The following is a 22,818-nucleotide window of genomic DNA, read 5'->3' as shown; positions in this document are numbered from 1 at the left end:
AATTTCAGTGATCTCTAGGACTCTTTGAGATTTCTAAAAGGTGGTGAGATGCTAGAACAGGTTGCCCAGAGGAGCTGTGGATGCCCTATCCCTGGAAGTGTTTAAGGCCAGGCTGGATGGGGCTCTGAGCAACCTGGTCTAATGGAAGGTGTCCCTACCCATGGCAGGAGGGTTGGAACTGAATGGTCTTCAAGGTCCCTTCCAACCCAAACCATTCAATGCTTCTGTGATTTCTGCCCCATGACAGATTACATCTCTTGTGAATATTTGCAGTATGACTTTGACCTTCCTCCTAGCATTTACAAATATTTCTTCATAGGAGAACACACAGAACATAGGGGTAAATGAAAAATAAAACAAAAGAAGCCACTGTGTTAACAAATCTGCACTTTAGTTGAGTGGCTTAGAGACAAACCCTACCCTGTTTTTTTTTTGTCAAAACAAGGGTTCAGTTTTAGTGCAGCCTCATGCACAATTAAGGTTTTCTTGCATTTTCACCCAAAGTGCCACTTAGGAGTGGTAGAAAGATGTACATTTCCTACACATGAATGACCCAGAGCAACCAGACCATTGAGGGTAGATGAGAACTGTGTGATACATGCTCTTCTCATGTACATATCCAAATCTTCAATCCCAGCATGTGTTTATTTTCACAGCCTTCAGAAAGCAGTTTTAAATACTTCTCTAGTTTATTTTTCCCACTAAAAAATAAAAACAGAAATAAAGAAAAGACAGTAAAGAGTATAAATAGGTAAGGCTGTTTCAATATTCGCAGCATTTGTAATATGAAGAACTTTCCTAGCAAAATGTGAAATTCCATAAAAATTCAAATTTATTTAAGATAGTTATTGTCTAAAGACAACCATGAAAACACCCAAAATTATTTTTTTCATTTTGTTAATCAATGTGCCTTTATTACTAGTAGAATGAAAATGGCATTTGAGAATAATGCCATTTTCATTCTACTGAATTTGTGCATTATTTGAGAATAATGCACAAATTCAGTAGTGGACCTGAATCCCACTGATCCCAGAAGCTAGAGATTCAACATAAATGTAGGAGTTTGTTTAGTTTGCTAGGTTTCCTGTCACAGCAGGGTTTCCTCAAAGCGTGAAATAAAGCCATAAGCATTATATATTTTCAGAAGCAACACATACCATCACATTAAAGCAAGCTCTCATGTCTTGTCTAGCTCCCCTAGGACCATCTCTAGCTGCTTTACTTGTCTCTCTTTAGGGAAGTTGGTATTGATTCACTAGTCAGAATGATTTGCAAATTTTTTCAGTACTAGTAACTGAAACTGTGAGAAAAAGTGAAAATATTCTTATATCCATGCTTATTTTAGAAAGAAATTTAAGAATACCTAAAGTAATTAATTCCACCCATTTCAAGCAATTTACTAAAAGTTGTAGAATGTGGTTGGTAACAGATCTAAGTAGTAAGTCAGAAATTCTTGTCTTTTGCATGTCTTTGCCTTTTAAAGTACAGGCTGATATGTGTTACAAAAGAAAGTGGGCTCCTGACTTCTAAATTATGCACAAATTATGCAGAAACAGTAAAGCACTGCCAGGACGGACTCACAGGCCACTGAACTCAAATGTTGTCATCATATCTCATCAATGATCTGAGTCACCTGAAGACAGCCTTGCTCTCTAGTAATGTACCCTTGTCAAATTTCAAGCAAGCAATTTTAAATTTCACACTAATCTGTTAATCTTTTTAAAATAGAATAGTTTATAAAAAATATGCACATATGGGTGTAGGTATTCTAAATTATAGACAGTGTAATTAGTACAGAGTTTTTATATAACAAACTGTACCTCTGATTCTGTCTATAAAATATATATATATATGTATCACTAAGCCTAATGGGAAGGAGTTTATTATGCATTTTATATATTAATAGAGTGAAAGAAGACATTTTTTGTCACTGTATTTTGTCTCAATGAAAAAGCCTAAATGCATAGATATATTATTGAAAAATGATTTGTTTAAAATACAGTGTGTAAAAAGAAAATAGATACGCTAAGTTCATACAGAAAGTGGATGTGCTCTATATGATACATTTTTATTTAAAATGACAAAACATTAGTTTTGTTCTTCAGTTTTCAAAGGTGCTCCATCAATCTTTTAGCAAAACTCTCTTTCCAAAGCAAACGCCAGGCTACCAAATTTTTGTGCCAATGGCAGAAATCTGAGATATTGTCAGGCAAGTATAGATGATTTCTTAGACTGGAAAATGTAGCACCTTTATTTGGGTAAGAGTATTCCTATGATTTATATTTAGTATATATACTCTCAGTGTAGCATACAGATACATATATGGTGCTTATGTAAGTGCATACATAATGTATACGCTCGGTTCTGCTGTATTGTAATAAGGTCAGAGAGAGAATCTTCTTTCACAACTGACTGTTGAAATAGAATCTTCAAAATTCTGTCCTGTCTGGAAAGGATAATAATAAAAAAGATAAAAGTTTTTTTAAAAAAGTTTTTGTAAAACTTTTTTTTAAAAAATAACAATTTTTTATTTTTTTTTTTTTATGCTCTGTAGATTAAGACTCTTACTCTACAGTTTGTAGCATTTCAGCTGTTTGGATGCATCAGGTGGTAAAAATGAACAGGATAATGAAAATGCAAATTCTGTGTACATCAAAGAGAAAACAATGGGTATTTTGTGTGTGTGTAATATTTCTGATTAATTGTAAGTTTGCCTTTGAGATACTGTCTCGTTGGTAATAGGACTATAATAGAAGTCTTGTGCAGATTTAAATTTCAGTTTGAATTTAATTAGGAAACATCTATCTACATCATGAAAAATGAAATAAAATAGTCTTTGTAAGAAAGAGTCTATATAAAAAATGTCTTTGTATTATTACAGTTTGTCATTTGAAATTCAGTTTCTAGGGTTTCTTTTCCTTGGGATGGAGAAGCCTTCAAAATTGAGGTCACATGTTAAGCCATTGAGTTATTGCTTTTATAAATTGAACTCACATACCATTTAAAATGGAAATTAATCTCTTCAGAGCTAGGTTTTCTTAATAGCTTACTGTGGACAGACATATTAGCTTTGTTTATCTGTATATGTGAAAAATAGTGTATGAATTAGCTACAGGGAAAGGCTTCCCTGTAGAACATGCTTCACACTGCTGGCTGTTGAATATTTGATATATTAATACATATTTATACTCTGGAGGTTGGGCAGTGTTTGTAAAGTCAGGCAGATTTAGTGCCTAAAATAGTTTATAGCCTCAGAGAAAAGTGTCAGTATAAAAATAATAATTTTATCTTACTTCTTTACATACAATATCTTTTTCTTCTTCCCTTGTGAAATCAAACTTGAGATAAAATAAGAAAAATAATCGCAAACTTTTTGGGCTTACAGCCATTCTATTCTAAATCTCCATGCTATTAGGGAACACAAGAACAGAGCACAAGTTTTGGTCTTGTCAAACATATTTTCCAATATTTTTCTACTACTCTGTGGATATAAAAAAGATGTAACTGAGATGATCACAATTAATATTCACCATTGTATATCCTTGAGCGGCAAGCTTTAAAAATCTTCTTAATCATACACATTTTAACTCTATTATGACTTGTTAAAGTTTGTGATGGTGCTTCATTTGGCCATGTGGACTGAAGTATGTCCCACTTGGATAATGTGTACTGAAATATAGAATGATTTGGGACTCTCTCCTTCAACGGTGGCAATGGTGAAAATGTAAAGATGGGATAACAAAGCTAGGCTGAGTGAATATGAATGGTCACTTGTTTTCACACTTCTTCAACTTATTCTGAGCACTGACCAAGGAATTGAAGGTGGGCTACCATCAGCCTTGCAGTCAAAAATACACTTCTGTGCAGCCTTGAGAAAAAGAGAAAGACTGAGCAACAGAAGGTTGTCCTTCTGCACTCTCAGGAGCTTCAGTAACATTGAGGTACGCAGGGCAAGTCTGCTCCCTAAAGCAAAGAGGCACTGAATAATTGTTGCCTAATTAGAGAAATCTAATTGCATGCAAAGCAAAACAGGATGGAAACTAACATAGTAATAAGGCCCTACCTGTACTAGACTCAGACAGCTCATCTTGGGCTGGTTTAAACCTGAGTTTCACTGGCACTAAGTTATTTGGGTCAGTTTAAATTCAGGATGCCCTGGAGACAATCATGACGCTTGATGGAAATTGTTATGAATAATGGGGCTATTTGGCTACAAGTAGAAAATATGTTCCCTGTTAAATCATTGTCACCCCAGGCAAGAATATTATTCTCCCAGCTCTCTCCTGTGACCTTCTCCCTTCCTTCTTATTCAGTTGCTCAAGGGCTGTTCTGCCTTTGCCACACTTAATGGCTCCCCTGATGGCTACAAGTTGCATTGCATGAGGTGGAAATAAAGACTAAATCCAGAGGGGCAGTCAGACCCTGAATGTAATGTCTGGGGGTTTTTGGTTGGTTGGTTGGTTGTTTTTGTTTTGTGAGGTTTTTTTGGTGGTTGTTGTTTTTGTTTGTCTGGGGTTTTTTTTTGTTTTTCTTTTTATTTTCTTTACATAAATCTCCCCCATCCAAAAGACAAAAGGAGAAACAGCCAGCCCCTGCATAATATCTGTTGTCTGACATGGTCCCACTGTCATTTAGTGCTTCTTTAGAAGTGCTCTACTATATGCCCATTATCAGGATTCTGAAAGGAAGATATGCCAGTAGCTGAAAGTTGGTTTTATTTATTTCCCTGTTACTAGTATTTCATGTCTTTCAGAGCAACATGAAAAAAAATTTAGAAATTGCTGGAAATCTGTAAGGGGACTCAATAAGGACTGAGAAGCAAAGGATGTATTAGTTCTTCATGTATTACATAACTGGCACAAATAGTATTAGTAGACCCTTCCAAGACTGTTGATTAACTGTGGTTTCTTGAAATTTTAGAAATTATGATTAATTAATTTCCCAGACTTCCTGCCTCAAACAGTAGAGGTAAAGCATGTAGAAAACTCTTTCATCTACTGACAGTAAGGAGCCTAATGATAGTGGTAGAATAAATTCTCTTAATTCAAAACTATTTGAAAATAATTCCATAAAAAATGTGGCCAACTTGTTAGTGCATTTTTTAATATAAGACTTAGTTAATACTCATGATGTAGGAAGCACGGGTATAGAAGGGAAATTTGCTTTCAGAAGGTCTGAAAAGCAAAAGAAGCTTGCTTCTTAAACATTCAAATTAATATTAGGGAAAGAAGTTTTGCATTCTAATAAACCTAGTTTAGAACTTTCACAAAACTCAGAAAAGAATTGAAAAATAATGTGAAACTTTTCATCATAGTATGAAAGCTGTAGTACAGTAACATGCTCTTCTTTTCTGTCTTTCCATCTTAAACCTATGATTATTTAAAATTACATTAATTATTCCATTATAAGTGCAGAACTAAAACCTTTACAGAGTTCCTTCTGTGCATCAGTTCCTATGCTGATGTTAGCTACAGAAGCTGTGGATTATTCATAAGAAATGATGTCAAGATCATCTTTGTCTGCATATAGAAGGCCAGATTCAGATATCAAGAGCATTTGTCAGCAGGACAGTCAGGCTTATCAAACCTATTGAAACAACACATTGAGATTCTGCTTTACTATAAAAAGAGTTGCATCTAAGAAAAATATTGTCATAAAGTATTTCATCTAGAAACCACGTAATTATAAATGATAGGATAAACTTCTCATTTCTAAAAGCACATTATGTCACATTAATTTTTGAAAGATGTGATTTTTTTGCAGTTATCCTGAATAGAAGATCAAGAACATCTAGTTGACATATTTTCAAATTAAGAATGAGAAGTTATGAGAAGACTCTGAATGAAGCATATAGTTTTACTTGTGTCTGTTTTCATGATTTCATTCAAACATTTATTTTACTGACATCAGCATGGCTTCATACATCATGAAGGCATCTAGTGTTCCCTCTTTCATATGTACTTTGGATAAAGTTTATTTTATTGTGTCAACAAGAGGAAATTCTTGAGAAATTGAAATACTTTCAACTATGCCTCAAAGTTCCGTAATGTATATATGTGTAATTTTGTTGCTGATGCAACTTAATATTATTTTTACTGACATTTCAAAAGTACTTCCAGATCAAGTTCCAGCAGTGGAAAATAACTGTCTATCCCCAAAGAATCTACAGGTTAAAGGGTAGGAGTTAAGGCTGAGCATTTTTTTTTTTCATATTCACAACCAATATATGACTATTAGGCCACAGCAAAAGTCTTTCATTATTTATTTTTCTCTTTTGAAAAGAAATTACTTACTACAGGTGACACCAGTTTCACATGAGTTCAGCATTTAAAAATTTAATAGATCAGCATAAGCTGCTGATCTAGAGTACTTCTCTTGTCAGTGGGATGGGATCACACTTCTGGAGGATGGTCCTTCCCATCCCTAGGTGATGAAATGAGCTATATTGGATGTGACCCTTTTCAGACAACTGGAATCTTTCTCCTGATCTAAAACACTATTCCAAAGTTTAATTCTGTGACAGGTTAAGTATAACTGTAATAGAGTCATAGAAAGATATGCAGAACAAAATTGTACATGAGCAAAAATTGACGCAATTAATACCATAGAGGTCCAGCTCTGAAACTTTTTTTTAGAAAAGATCCCATTGGCTTTGATTTGTGTTTTCTTCAGAAGAGTGCCATAATTCTACTGCCAGATCTTCCAATTGTATCTAATACTCTGTAGGAAAAAATTAAAAAAGACTTTTGAGAAGAGAATAGCAAATACATTAAACTGATCTGTAACATCAGTGCATGGTTTTTCTTTAGTCCTACAAAAATTAAAAAAGCTCTAATACTTAAATAAAATACTTTAAAAACTACAGTTATTACAAGGAATTGCATAATGGAATATATTAGAATATCTATTTTCCTCATTAGGATTTCAGTTACAGTGATTCAGAAATGGAGAACATCTCCATATAATCAGCAAGGATCTGACTGCAAGTGTTTGGATGACTAAGTGCTCCGTGGGGTTTGTTCTAAATAGGTAGTCTTCAGTTGGTGTAGTTTACCAAACAAAGCCAAACTATTTTTCTATGGGAACTATGTCTTGATGAAAGCATTTTTAGTTGGGTTCATGGCAACATCAACTTCAAGTCATAAATTGCACAAAAGCCTAGACATGAGCTATGACACTGCAACCCTGCACTTGCCATGTGTATCAATTAAAAAGGTTTATGTTTATGATGACTGTAAGAGTACCATATATTATAGCATAATGATTTCCTTATTAGAAAAAAAAGAGAAAACTGCCTTTTCTGCCATGTTATCCTTGATATCCTTGATGATTCATTAATTACTACTCACTATCTTGTGAAACTCAAATCACAGTGAAAATGTCTTGCAAGTGCAGAGTCCTCCATGTGTTTTTTTGGGTTTTTTTTACTAGCTTTATGGATTGAAAGGTCTTTTTCCTTTCCTTCTCTTCACAGGAAACGATCTCTTTCTAGTAGCAGTGCACGAACTTGGACATGCTCTGGGCTTGGAGCACTCTAATGATCCCACTGCAATCATGGCTCCATTTTACCAATATATGGAAACTGACAACTTCAAACTACCTAATGACGATTTACAGGGCATCCAGAAGATATACGGTACGTCATGCTCTCATCACACACCACAAGCTTTTGGGTTCAGAATACCTGTGAGGTCCTCCTGTCCATATCACCTCTCCCAAGAGTTCATTAGTGTGGACTTCACCAGTTGTTACTGCTGTTACAGAGTCTCTACATGACTAGAACATCCAGTGATCTTGAGGATGCTCTTTGTTTCTCACTGTTCACAGCTTATATTCAAATTTGCACTCACCTAGAATAGTAATTTTAAATGTTTTAAAAATCCATAAAGAGAATTCATGCAGAATTATTCCAAACTCTGAAAATATTAAGAAATGCAGGCCTTTAACTGCAATGACATTATTTACACAGGTGTCCAAGTTCATGAAATTGGATGAATTGATTGCTTCTCAGTTAATCAGTTATAATACAGAAAATTTCCCTCAAAATCCCAAAAACCGCAAAACACCCTTTCTTATGATAAATATAACAAATTGATCTCAAAATAATGTTATCACCAGTCCCTAGAGAGGGTAAAGAAGGGATTACTTTTTTAAAATACATTCATCTAGGTTTTTCATGGCCTGATATAAAATGTACATGATGCACATAAATTCTGCATTTAACAAGGCAATTGAATTATTATTACTTTTAAAAAGTCAAAACAATAACATAATTGTGATTATGAGTTGAATGTAACACTATCTCCCACATTACAATCCCTTAAATTTCCAAAGACATAGTTTTATTTTTGGTTTTAATGACTTTGATTCTGTTGGTATATGTTAAATAGTCTTTTTTTTTCCCTTTAAAGATATATTTTATTTTAAGAATTAAAAATTCTGTCATATCTCTGTGTTAATGCTCTGTATCCAGTGCATATAATTTGATATTGCCTTGCTAATGTTCCCTAAATAAATCTGCATTGGATTAAATCCTGTACCCCCAGTTTTTCCTGTTTAAAGTTTGTCATGGTTATGTCAAATATTTTGAGGGCCATTCCTTCTTTGTCTTTCCTACCAGAAAGGACAACTACAATCATGTAGAATTACTGTACTGCTAACTAGGAATCTGCAGACTCCATAGTGTAATAGTAACAAGAATTTTAAAATATATTCACAAGCATAGATACATATTTTCATAAAGCATAAATAGCAATTTCTGAATGATTGGCTGATCATGTTTTGTTTGGTTGGGGTTTTTTCCTGTGTGATTAGCTGGAAGGAAGGTTGTTTCTCATGACCTCATAAGTTGGTAGTCTAGACTTAAGAGCTAGACAAGGATACTTTGCTGAAAACTAGCTGCTAAGCTCCAACAGCTGTGGGCTATACATTAGGAGAAATGTGTTACCCTTGGGAAGTAATATCTGACATCACCACCAAATGGCATAAAAAAAACTTTGATTTGGGGTTAAAAACTTTCCAATACGAGCTACTGCAAACTGATTCCTTTGCTCCCTTTAAAATCAAGATGTGATCTGGAATCATATCCCTCAATAAAAATGTCACACCTATTAAAATAATTACTTTGGGCTGCAGTATTCCTTGAAATACTGTTATTGACTGTAAATTATAAATGTCACGAGTCTTAAAATTGTGAATGAAATAAATGTCTTATTAAATTGCATGACAACCATTTGGCGAGTTTAAGATTTCCTTACATAATCCATCTTTTTCTTTATAAAATACGTCTTTTTGTAAAACTCTCAGAGATTCAAATTTATTTTTTGCAGTTCTAAAGTTGTCTTACTATTCAAAAGTGTTTCTGAAGGTAGTCATGCAAACAGTATTTAATTTTTAAAGCCAAAGTATATTATCTATTTAAATAATTTTGAGAGAGGACTAAATAGAATGAAGAAAAATTAAAACATTAATATTGTTTGCAGACATCTTACTGATCCAAGTGGTTTCTTATCTTTTTGTCCAGGAAAAATAAATGTTGCTGATACTTGTAGAGAGGGGAAGGCATTTTCAGTACACTCATTTCAAGTCATTCAGTATGCCATTAGGGTTATGATCAGTATCTGTCTGGGATGGCCTGATGACTTGCAGGTAGAGAAATTATAAGTGTGACAGTAATTTCATAAAACTCTGTATATTTTGACAGAAAATATATTTGAAAGAAGAAAAATGTTTTAAGACTGCTCTACAGAGTTTTAGTTTTTCACTTGAAGAAAATGTGTGAATCATGGCCAGGGGCTGATGGGGTATGTGTGTTACATGCATGCCTAGGATTTGAGGTCCAGTTTTAGGAGCTCCTGTACATACCAAGAGATGTTAGAAAAAGCTGGGAATGACCTAACTCTAATGAATAGGATATTACGTGATCTAAAAATTTGGTCAGTAGGAAGCAGCAGATATGCTACATGTATGCCTGTGTGAATTGATGACTATAGATTAAAAATATAGGTAGAAAATCTATTGACTGATGATGATCTTATAAGGAACAAGATTTTTTTTTTCACTTATTTGTACAAGAGGATATTATTCTAAGAGCTCTTACTGGGTGAATAATTTTCTTTGAACTACTTCTCATTTGAAATGGTGATGGCCTAAGCATCCTTTGAAGGTTTTATTAGAATGTTGTTCTAAAAAGGAGGATTTTGGATAATGAAAACTAATTATTTTCCTTGATTTTGGTAGCCATTCTTTATATCCTTTCTAACCAGTGCCTGACTGGAACAGGCTCCCCAGGGAAGTGGTCACAGCACCAGCCTGAGTTCAAGAAGTGTTTGTACAATGCTCTCAGGCATGTGGTGTGACTCTTGGGATGTCTTGGGCAGGGCCAAGAGCTGGACTCAGTGATTCTAATGGGTCCCTTCCAACTCAGCATATTCTGTGATTCTATGCTTCAGTGATTTAATAGCATCAGAAGGGTGTGTTAGGTCACTTTTTCATTCCCCTTTCACTGTCAGTATAGCTGTTTTTTGTTGTATATGTTTCCTTTAGTGGGTTTGTATATCACATCCAGCTGCTGTGTTTTTAAAGGTCCACCTGACAGGATACCACCACCAACAAGACCTCTGCCAACAGTGCCCCCACATCGCTCAGTCCCTCCAGCAGACCCACGAAAGAACGACAGGCAACCTAAACCTCCCCGGCCACCCACTGGTGACAAACCTTCCTATCCTGGAGCCAAGCCCAACATCTGTGATGGGAACTTCAACACTCTGGCTATTCTTCGCCGGGAAATGTTTGTTTTTAAGGTAGGAGGCTGTGAATTTTTCAGTGTTACATCAAATGTCTACATTTCTCTTTTTTTTTTGTAAAGCAAACTCTCATTCATCATGACTCTACATTCCCAGCCTGCTCACAGTTAGAAAGTTCAAGAAAAAAATTTTAAAATAAACATACACATGGCCGAAACATCCAGCAGGGGATTGCTGCAATGTTCTATATTAAGGAAATACCCATGTCAGCAGAAACTGTAATGCTTCAAAATGTAAGGGTAAATAAATGCTGCATGTTGTGGAAAGATAAAAAGTGTAAATCAATTCATGAATAATAAGGAAGCTTTTGTTTGGAATAAGCCACATGCTAACATACAGTAGATACTGTGTCTTTAGCACTTTTCATTTTTTTAATGGAACTATAATTTCAACTTTACAATTAGATCTGTCATTTACAAAGGAAGTTTGTCATTGTGTTGTGGTTGCATTGAAACCACAATATCTTACTAAAGGTCTTTGCCACAAGATTCCTGCTGCAAATGTGTCATTATTTTTTCCCATTCATCTTCTTGCTCTGAGCTGAAAATGTGGTGTATATACAACAAATTGAAGTAAACAAACTGAACTGAAAGGCAGTCTTTTAATAGAAGCACTTTGCTAGGACTCATGGACATCAAAGGTATCTTTAGGAGGATGATTTGCAGTATGGTTTCCAGAAGACACTGAATGTTGAAGAAAAAATACAGAATCATTGTTGCTCGGTCTCTTAAACCAATTTGCTGAAAAGGTAATGTTGTTCAAAAATTTCAGAAACGAGCAACAAGATAATCTGTTTTTTGAAGTAATAGCATGTCATATTTGCTTAAGCAATGGGAAATGTGAGATCTTTGTTTTGTAAATGTGTGATAGGATCCTTTTTATCTTCTGTGTTATAGGTAGAGAAAAAGGAAAGGCCTTTCATGTGACTAGATAAGTTTTCTCTTCAGCAATAGAGTAAGTGCAAGGGAAAGGCAATGATTTGTCCCAAAGCATGAAGCTCCCAGTTGAATTTTGTTGTCCTTTCTGATAGAACTTATTTCTCCCTTATGTGTTTTCTTTTTATATAGCCTATTTCATCAGATAAATCTTATCAGCAGTGCTACCCAGGCTTTCATTTTCTTTAGCATATCTAAAAGAACATGTACAAATAGCTTTACATTAATTAATTCAAAATTATTGAGCTACCTCCACGATCCAATGGGCAGGAAATTTTTCCCATAAACTGCTAAGGATTTTTGCAGCCTGGGGCTGTCAGCCCATTCCATTTGAATGGATGCTATATGGTGTAACACTGGGAGGTCCTGAACCATCAGTCTTTTATGACTAAAACTCAAAGGTTGAGGAAGAACCTAATTTTCTAACTTGACATTAAACAGGATATTAAAATACCTACTTCAATCTCATGTCATCCACCTCAAGAGCAATAGAACATATTCTCATTTAGTTTAGACATAAATCAATAAGCTGAGAAATGCTGTTCCACTAACACAAAATTTCCTGTCTAGGCAAGCCTGTGTTCCTGGATAAATATATTCAACACCATTAATAATCACTCTTATCTGGTCTGATTGAAAACAAATTAAGTTTTCTTCAAAAATGTTTACTGCTTACTGCCTTAACACCACATATTTACTGTAAATTGTATATGCTTGCTAGTGTGCAGACTGCATTTACATTCCAAAATTAAAATTCATTTCATCAATCCAATGAGGAAATGCAATAAAAGTCTCTCAGAGAAAAGCAACCAGTAGCAGAATGCTTAAAGATTTCATGTATAGAGTCAGACTCCCCAAATGAAGTCACTGCAATCAGAAGAGCAATGTGCTAGGAAGGGAAGTTAGTGGTCACCGTTGTTGAATTTAATTTCTCTAGTGTCCCATGGTTTTTCTTTTCTCCTCAGGATGCCTGGGAACATAACAAGGCTTGTCTTGGGTTAGTGTGCTAAACAGTGGAATTTGCCTAAGTATAGAGATTTTGACTTTGTAGAGTGAGGTTCTTTGAATGCTTGACTTAGTGAGCCTTAAGTCTCTTGTTTGTACATTAATTTGCTAATGAAGATTTTTGTCTGCTAAAGGATTTTTATTAACTGATTGAGATTTTTGAGCAGGGGAAGGACTATAAAAGGGGCAGAAAAGGGGAAGAGTTAGAAAAGTCAACTTTGCAAAATCCTGGGGTGTGGGACAGGTTATAAGGAAAAGCTCAGCATGTCTGAATGTAGCAGAAAAAGGGCAGGAATTAATTCTTCAGAGTTGTAAACAGAAATAGGAACTGAACACAGGGGAAATCATCCAGCAAAGGAGGAAACCAAGCTGGAGGTTCTGTGATCTGTCACAACAAAAATAACCCAAACCTCTTTTCCCTTGCCTCTTAATGACAGTGCAAGGGAAGACTGGGAGGGCATAAGTGATGGGCTGAGAGCCAAGTACGGAAAGGTGGGGACCAGGGGATTGATGACAGTACTGTACCAGGTGGAAACAATTAAAGAAGAATTATGACCTTCATTGGAAGAATTATTGTTGGATAGTTCCCAGATGAGTTAAATGGATAAAGTTGGAGGCTAATCAAATTAAATCCTTTTCTGTCTTTGTCTTTATCCAGAGGTCTGTAATTATTGTGTAGTGGCAGATTTTACTGCCTCCTGACTGGAATGTATGCCATGTACTGATTTCAAATTGAAGATAGCCAGTTTTTTTTCTCATGGGCAAGTCTCAAAATAAGGATCTCAATTTGTTTATATAATCCTTGAAATTGCTTGGGAACTTAGCCGTGGAGTTGAAGAATTTCAGCACTTTTGAATAATTAAATTCTAATTTAAGCATAAAACTGAAGCATGAAATCCAACACACTGAGATACACTGTGGATTCTCATAGTAGATGGCAAACATTATTAATTTCAAGATTGTTTTCTCTTGGCTGTTAAGCTATTAGGTATACTTAAGAGCATCAGAATATTAGAAGCAATTTCTGTGTTCAGTCAAATTAATGAGCTTTGTGGTTTTAAGACTATCTGGCATTCTCAAATGGATATATCCAGAGTAAAACTGAATAGCACTAAATGTAAGGAGAAAATGTAATTTACACTTATCCATCCCTTTTCATTGTTTTGTCATCACTTTGACAAAGTAACAATCCTAGAAACACTTGATAAAGATTGTAGGGTCATAGAGATGAAAAACAGGGGAACTGTTCTTTATCTGGCATAAACATTAAACAGTAAAGTTTACAAAAGTAAAGCAATCAACTTACTAAAGATTCTCTAATGATCACCAAATAAAATTATAATTTTACAACTTTTTTTTTGTAGGAATAATTGGATTTTAAAGAAAAGATAATTCTTTTATGCCAAATACACACATATCACTGGCATATAAACTGTATTGTCCCGAGAGGATTTCTTACAGAGTTCTTTAAATTAGATGCCCTTAAAATGTCCCTGCCAGCTGTAGGGTTTGGGGACACAGTATGCTATGCAACGAAAATGTTTGTTAAAATCAATATATTGTAATTGTTGGTTTCAGTTGTCATCAGCTGATAAATACTGCTGTTATTTGATTCGTGTTTGAATTGGTATAAGGAACTATCAGGGCAGAAGAATGTCTATGCCAAAATTCATGTGTGCCAAGTTTTTGTCTTTGGATAGCTTCTTAACTTCTGTATTTATACTCAATGCAATTAGTATTTTGCTGTCACACTCATTTCCAGTCTTTCCTTCTTCTGTTTAGCTAGAAGTCCCCTGGGACACAGAAAAATGGCTAAAAACGGTGAAAAAGAAAGGTCTTCCTTTTCTGGGCAAGTTATGCAAAGTGGTATAACACTGTCTGCCTTTAATGAAAACCCTCTCTGCCACTGTGTGTAGCAAAATGCAGCATCCAACAGTACTGTCTTATTAATGTCTCCTGAGAGTACTCCAGAGCTAGTGCATCATGAAAAAAAACCACATTGTCAAAGGTCTGAAGACAAGATCCATTAGTGAGGAAGTTTGTAGCATATACTTCCACTTTCTTCCTGTGTCCTGTGCAATTTATACTTGGTTTCATGGCAACAAAATTACCTGCAGCTCTTCCTCAGCAGTGTTACTGTCGTCAATGTCCTTTTCCTTTACGTTCCTTTCAGTCTCACAGATTTTAAAAAATGCTGCTTTCTTGAGCAAGTTGCATCTAGAAAAGTAAGCATATGTGGAATTTGTCCTTCATAAGCATCAAATTAGGGAGACAAGTTGCTGTCCTTGTTTTATGTGACACAGGTTTTTGTTTCACAGAAGAACATTTCACAGAGGTTGCACTGGTCCTTAGTTTAATGCTAAATCCCTAGGAAACAAATTAATGGGGGTAATTGCTAATGGTTTTAGTATCCATATTGGAAAAGTTAACTTCTTGAAGAACAGCATTTTTTAACTACTCTCATATACTGTGGTGTTTGTTAAAATGTAATTTAAATATTAGATAAAGAATTTTGTCCAGCAGACAAATATCATTTACAGCTCAGAGGAATGTCTTCTGAGCATCACAGATGGTGGAACATGGAACCAGTTCGAGAAAGGCCTTAATGGGCTGTAGTAATTTTAATTTCTCCACAACTTGCAGAAATTTGTTTTCTGACTCTTCATCTGCTAAGAACCATTGTAAAAACATTTATGACATGCCAAACAAGCCAAGGCAATTAGGCTGTAATTACTCTTTGGCATTACTTTAGACTGCTATTGCTTTCATACGTAACAGTATAGGTTCCATTTAATATCCCTCTTAGAAGTGTGTATTTATATAGAGTATGCCATTAAACATGAAAGGAAAAAATCTGTTTCTTTATATGTAGTAAACACATGAGAAACTTTTAAAGCATTTTAGCATTGGCTATTTAATCTAATTAAAAATCTGTGGGACAGAGGGGGAGAACTACTTACAAAAGCAGAGGCAAAGAAACAGCTTTAGTATGAGACTTGATTTCACTGTATTTGAATGCAGACTTTTTTTCAGAGCTCTTGTGGTCTGTTTGTGTAGCTGGTTTTTGTCGTGTCATGCTGTGGGTGTCTGAGCTGTCAACTGCTGCCTGGGAAAGTTCAGCAGAGGATCCTGAGGAAGCAGACACTTTGTGATCTGAAAGGGAAAACCACTTAACTATAAAAGTCCAGGAACAGTAGTTCAGAAGCAGCTAAGTCTGCAGAGAGCAGACTCCTTTTCCCCTATTTTTTGTATCATGTTAGGAAGAACAGTTGATGGAATTTGCCAGTTTTTTAACTAAGGGAAGGAGAGCTGCTTTAATTCAGGTAATTGAGTTTATATGTTGAAAAGGAAGGATAAAAGCAGCAAAAACTCAGTGGGGAATTAAATGTATCATAATATACCAAGCTAACTGGAAATGTACAGTATGGTTGTTTTATGAAACAAAACCAAATTGTAGGATGTCACGAAAGATAAAAGCAGGGACATGCTGGGATGCTAAAAAGTCATAGCTTGTCTGTTTTTGATAATTGAATACTTTCACTGACAGATGTAAAAATATTCTCCAAATGTTACCTCAGCCTTTCAATCTGCTTCTAAGCTAGGAAAGGTTTTTAGCTAACACATTCACAGGCTTAAAATGGGAAGTACAATCTGTTCCTTACAGTGTGGAAAGTGGGTAGTCTATTCCATCCAGCTGCAGAGCAATTTAGACAAGAATGTAATCACCTGGGTAATAATTGTACCAGAATAGTGCTGTTTAAAATCCTTCTACCATCTCTCTTTTTAAAAAGTTGTCTAGAATTCTATTACACAGTTTGAAAGATGGCAGCCCAGTCATAGAAATACTTATTATCTAGCACCTGCATGCATATCTGTGTATATATATGTAAATTTTATGTATAGAAAGTTCTAAAAAAACCATAACTCTATTTTCAGGGCTTTATTTACAAAGGTATCAATATAATTAATATACATTTTATTAAAACTTAGAAGCAACTTAAACTGATTAATAGTCTGTACTATCTGCCTAGTAAAATTCCCATTAGTCATGTAGTAGCCCATTAAGAAGTATAACCTTACCAGGATGTATGACTCAGTATCTTCCACAGGGCTTTAGATTTGTCAGGAGAGGGAGTACTGTTTTTTATCAAAAGGCTATGTTTTCATTGGCAAACGGTGTGGTGTAAGAGGATTTAATCAGTAGCAGAGCAGATGGTACTGAGTTCCTCTCATGTCCATCATATGTGCCTTGCCTTTAATTAGATACAGTTTGTCCTCTGAGGCCAAACAGTTGCACAATACATGTGTTTCAGACCTTTCAGAAGGGTAGCTATCCTGTAGACCCTAGTGTCTTTGACTGTGGACCCCATGAGAGTCCATGAGAGCACCACAAAAGTGTTTCATCTAATGGTGGCTGTTACCATCTTATTAATATGTAATTGCTCACACCATCTCGACCCAAATCAACCTTCACATGCAAAATATATTATTATTTCTTCTCATACAACTTTTTGCATGACACAATTGTACCTGTTCCTTGACTCCATACTACAAGTTTGCATTGCAATACAGTTCAGGAAGATGAGGTAGATTCAACAACTGTGCTGAGGCATTGCTGTGAACTTGAAAGCTACTATTCTGAGTTTTATTTTCCCTGAGAGAAAAGCAAGACAGATTATTTGTTTAATTTCAATTTAAACATGAGGGAAAAAAATTTGTCCCTTCTGCACCATTTTGTAGCAACAGAAATATGAGCACTAAAAAGTCTCACAAAATGTTTCTGTCACTTATTTTCCCCACCTAAAACATCTAGAGGTCCTTTCCAACCTTAACCATTCTGTGATTGTGTGAATATGCTGAGATTTGACTATTTCACCCACTCATTTCCCAGTAGCATTTGCTTCATCCCCTTTGGAATATGACTGTCAGAGGCAATAGCTAGTGAGATTTGGTCAGGAGACTGTTTTGTGACTTCTTCATTCCAGCTCAGAAACACCAACCTGGCAGAGGAGATTGGGGTGTGTGGAGGCAGCTCACAAACACTCACAAAAGAAGTGCAGGGGAGGGAATGTCCACCCTTTCTGTCTGCCTCCTTCCAAAGAAATCATCCTCTTTCCTAGGGTCAGGTTCTGAGCTAAAATACTGATTCAAAGGCTGACTTGGTCCTGTCTCTGAAACTCTCACCATCTCGTGATGATCCATTAATACCCACAAGGTGCACTCCCCTAACCCAAAGAGTCCTCACAGATAAAAAGGATCACTTCAGACTCTTCAAGGGTTTTCACAGAGAGTGGAACAGTCTGAGTTTAAGAGCAATACTAGAGTGAATTGTGTGAATTATTATACAAATGTGGTAGCAGGCTTTGGGGCAATGCTTAAAAACTGTGGGCAGTTAAATGTGAATCTAAACAAATTCTTATTTCTGATTTCATCTAATAAATACTGAAAAATATGATACTAAATATTTGTGAACCACTGGCCACAAATCAAAGAATTAGTCATTCTTTAGAAGCTTTTTTTTTTTTTTTTAAATAGAGTGAAACTGGGGGAATCTGAAGCTCTCTGGTGCTTGCTTTACGCAAAAGGATAGAGTGGGTCAGACTTTTATGTATTCTTAGGAAAGAACTTGTAAGCTGAATAAAAAAAAATGGAATTGTTTCCTTTTCTCACTCAAAAAAAATAGTCCAACAAATGAAAGTGTGCTTATATGGTGTCACTTGTGAATTTAAAAGTGCTATTTTATTGAATAGCAGTTGAAAATAACTGTTCCTTTTTTTCTGCACATATGACAAGAGTTTGTTCTAAAATCTACTGTTCTAAAATCTGATCATTAAAAATTGTGTTTTCAATCACAAGTTTTCCATACTACCAAAGGTAAGAAATACTGAACAATTATGGTTCTGCATAGCATTATTAAATAAGAGAAAGATTAAAAATACAGATAAACAAATGCACATAAAAGGACTCTAATCTGGTAAATTTATTTCTTGTGCATAACAATAGGCAGAGACTCTCAGTAGGGAAAACAAATGCCCACAATAGACATTATTACTTGGAAAGGACTAATGATGTCAATTAAAGTGGAAAGACGTTATCTTGGGGACTCTTCCCCTCACAGTTACAATATTTGTTTCCTAAAGTCAGAGAATCCTGAGACCCTATTAATTTTTTACTTGTTATTTTAAGATAGTAAAAAATTAATAATGAAAATTTTTAACTGAATTCTAGTGTGCAAAAGGTATTTAATTTTATAGAAGCTGCCTGTTTTCAGAGGCTCAGTGTTTGGGTGATTAAAAATGTTTCATTGGCAAGAGAATAGAAAAAAGCATTATTGACAAAAAATAATGGCAAAAAATCACAGCAAGGAATAATCTAAAATTACATGGAGGCCTATCTTCAATTTTGTGCCACCAGCAAGTGTTATCTTGTAATATTAACAATACATTTTAATTGAGGCTACATCCTAATGGAACCAAAGGGAGTAATTGCAGAAAAACTTCAAGCACAAGGCTTAATTAAAATTTTTCGTTGTATGAAATTGTGGCCTTTCAACTAATTTAGGTAAATGTTTTGGAAGACAATTTGAATGGCTTGTAATGTAAGCTTTTTCAAGCAGTAGTATTATTTCCTTATACTTTCGTAATCTTCATTTACAAACAAAACTTTATATTCCAGTAGTATTTGTATATTTTTAATTTCTATTATTTTTTTTGTCCCTTTCAAGGGGTTGAAGGTTCACAATGTAAAAGTTTGGCAGGGGTTTAAATGCAAATAAACTATTCTCATTTGGTCCTCTGAATTAGCCACTTCCTGTTCCAAACACTGTACTACTAAACAGTTTAGATTTTAAATAATGTAAAACACATGTATGTTTACCTTTTCAACAACTTAGTGAAACACTATTCACACTCTGGGAAATCTACTGAAAAATAACAAAAATTAAAAACATATATTTACTTAAATGCTCCATTTCCTTCTTTTTTTATAAGCTATAGCTTGAATATTTTTAAGTGTTGCTTTCCTTGCCTATTGAGTGAAAACTTGGCCCAATTGAAAGTAATGGTAAAACCTCCACTGACTATAACACACTGATTTCACTTGGTTTTAATTACCTTTAGTATAATGAGGGACTATCTATAATGAGTAATACATACTAAGGAAAAATCACAGAAGAAACAACAGGTAAGCCTGTAATACCAAGTGTATGAAATAAAAACTGTTTTTCTGTACAAAATCAAATGTTATTATGCTGCATTTCCAGTCAGTAATTCAAAATTACACAGAGACCATTTTAATTCATTATTTGACATATCTGTCTAATGGAAATATTTTTACCAACGAGTAGGCTGTATTAGGTCAAAGGTTATACTTAATAATGGCAGAGCTCAACCCTTTCCCATTCTTCGTTAAGAATGCACCAGCATTTCCCCTCAATCTTTTCACGATGGAGCCTTTGATTTTGTGTTGGAGTGATGTCTGGCCAGCCCTTTGTAACACCCACAGTCATTTACTTCTTTAAATTGTACATTCCCAGCTTATCTGTAATCAGATGTGATTACATATTCACTGCTGGAAATTCCTTCATTTTGTACAAGATCCCTGTGTCTGAGTGACAGAGGCAGTGAGGAAAGACAATGGAATAGCTATCATTTTCATGTTTGTGTTGTCATGACAGATGTTATTGTTGACTTCTGTTTTCTGGATGTTTCACTCTTAATGGCCTGTTTTGCTCATTGGTCATTGCTGTCAACCTCAAAGCTGAGGCACTCAAGAAATTATCACTGTTCACCTACTAATTGCTGTGGGATCTTCTACAGTCATTTTTTTAGTTCTGCTACATCCACCATGGAGTACATTTATTTAGCCTTGCCCCATACCATTCAGAGTTAGATTTGGTACCTGTATTTTTTTCCTTTTTGTTGTCAGCACAATATCAGAGAACACAAGCATTAAAATGAGAACAAAAACAATTAGCCTCTTATCTTGCATCAGCTTGAATGCAAAATAACCCTCATACACTCACCTACAGGACATGGAGCACATTTCTCAAAGGGGAGAAAGGACCTTAGTACAGGAGCTACCAGGGCTCATTTACAGAGCTTTAAACTAGATTGGAAGGGGAAAAGGGACAAAACTAGTGATAAACAGTTGCCTGTGATAAGTAGTAGGATGGCATGCCAGAACTTGATGCACTGAGTGCTAGTGAGAACCCTTGGGGCTGAAGCTGCCCAGGAACGTGGGGACAATAAAAAGAGACTGCAGTAAATGGGGTTACATCAGGCTGGTGCCTGGTCACTAGTGGGGTTCACAAGACTCCATCTTAAGGCCAGTTCTCTTCTACACTTTCACAAACAACTTGGACACAGAACTTAAGGGGATGCAAAGTAAGTTTGGCAATGACACTGTATTGGAGGAGCTGATTACTCGATTGAGGGCAGAGAAGCCCTGTAGAGACCTCAACAAATTACAAGGCTGGGCAATCACCAACCCTCTAACCCTCAACCATATGAAGTTCAGCAAGGGAAAGGGCTGGATTCTGCACCTGGGACAGGGAAAACCAGGATGTACATACAGATTTGGAAACAGAATGTTGGAGAGAGTGCTGTGGAAAGAATCTTTGGGGTCCTGGTTGATGGAAAGCTGAATCTGAGTCAGCAGTGCCTTGGCAGGCAGGAGGGCCAACCCTGTTCTGGGGTACATCAGGCACAGCATGGCCAGCTGGGCAAGGGAGGGGATTGTCCCACTCTGCTCTGCTCTGGGGCAGCCTCACCTCAAGTGTCTACATGTTGTAGGTATGTATATATAGACAGAAATTAGTAGTATAGGTTCTCTTCTATTTCCCCTACAAACAGTGTATTAAAGAGTGAGATATTGTCTTGAGAACTCATCCTGGTTAGAGCAGCTTCAGTATCTTGTTTATGTATGAACTGTCCTAAACTACTGCAATCAGGAGGAGATATTTTAATTACTCCTTCTTTCTTGTTTCCACCTGTGGTTCTGACATGACTCATCAGTGCACTCTAAATTCTTCTGGTTTCCTCAGAGATTTCATGCAATGTGCAGTGTGGAGAAGGCAGAGAGACAGGGTAAGTGGCAGCATGAATACTGCATCTGCAAGTAGGATCACACTGAATTGCACATATGTGCAAAACCGTGAAATTCTGTTTCATGAATTATGAAGATTCAAGAGAGGGACATGATTATTTTAGATCTTCAGAGAATAATAAACATCAATATGAGAGTTACTAAACACAGCTGATTTCAGGTGTTGTATTTCTGTATGTGTGCATGGTGTGTATGTAGTGGTTTCCATCAATTTATGCTGTATCCCCTCTCACTGACATCCCTCTTTCTTTACAACTGTAATGTCACTGTTCCATTTACTGCACATTTAATTTATTCACTAAATGTTTTTGGGTTTTTTTTGTCTTACTTCCTTGTAAATGTTTTCCTATTGTTAGTCACAGAATCATAGAATCAGAATGGTTTGGGTTGGAAAGGACCTTCAAATATCAGTTATTCCAATTTTCATGCCATGGGCTGGGACATTCATTTACATATGGAAAAGACATATTTGCATATTTATTTATGGATATGACAGAAATAGGAAAATACAGGTGATATAGTGATAAGTCATATAAATATAAATTATATATATATATATATATATATAAAAAAAATATAAGATACCACAATTATTTCTAGTTAAAAAGGTCACTGCTTAAAGGAAATTAAATCTTTCATTACATCTAGAAAAAATTGTTTGGAGTACTAATTTCTGTGTTCCTACAGTGTCAATGATAAACTTCTGACGGTTGATATTGGATAGTCCTGGTATACATAGTTTGTCACTGCCTCATCTTCAAAAGCTTTTGACCAACAAGAGTGAATGATAATGACTTCTGTTTTATTTCCACATTTGAACAGTCTTAGGAGCTTCCTTTACCTGAAAATTATGCTTAGTGATCTCAAAGATATACTATAGTTCACAAGTCACAAACTTATTTATGTGGGTGCACATTATTTCTTTACCAGGTGAATCCTTCTTTACTCAATTTGGAGTTTTCTAATCC

General features: G+C 35.4%; 1 protein-coding gene across 1 annotated transcript in view; it reads left to right on the top strand.

Annotated features, from left to right (window-relative positions):
* The window catches only part of MMP16 (matrix metallopeptidase 16), a 175,847-nt gene that overhangs the window by 112,396 nt on the left and 40,633 nt on the right, over positions 1–22,818 (top strand). Inside the window, exons 5-6 of the mRNA XM_015618492.3 lie at positions 7,475–7,636; positions 10,585–10,802. Coding sequence (XP_015473978.1) covers positions 7,475–7,636; positions 10,585–10,802 — 380 coding nt within the window. The remainder of the gene's footprint in view (positions 1–7,474; positions 7,637–10,584; positions 10,803–22,818) is intronic.

The sequence above is a fragment of the Parus major genome, chromosome 2 (assembly GCF_001522545.3).
Source record: "Parus major isolate Abel chromosome 2, Parus_major1.1, whole genome shotgun sequence".
Lineage (NCBI taxonomy): Eukaryota > Metazoa > Chordata > Aves > Passeriformes > Paridae > Parus > Parus major.
This window is presented reverse-complemented; position numbering and strand designations above follow the sequence as displayed.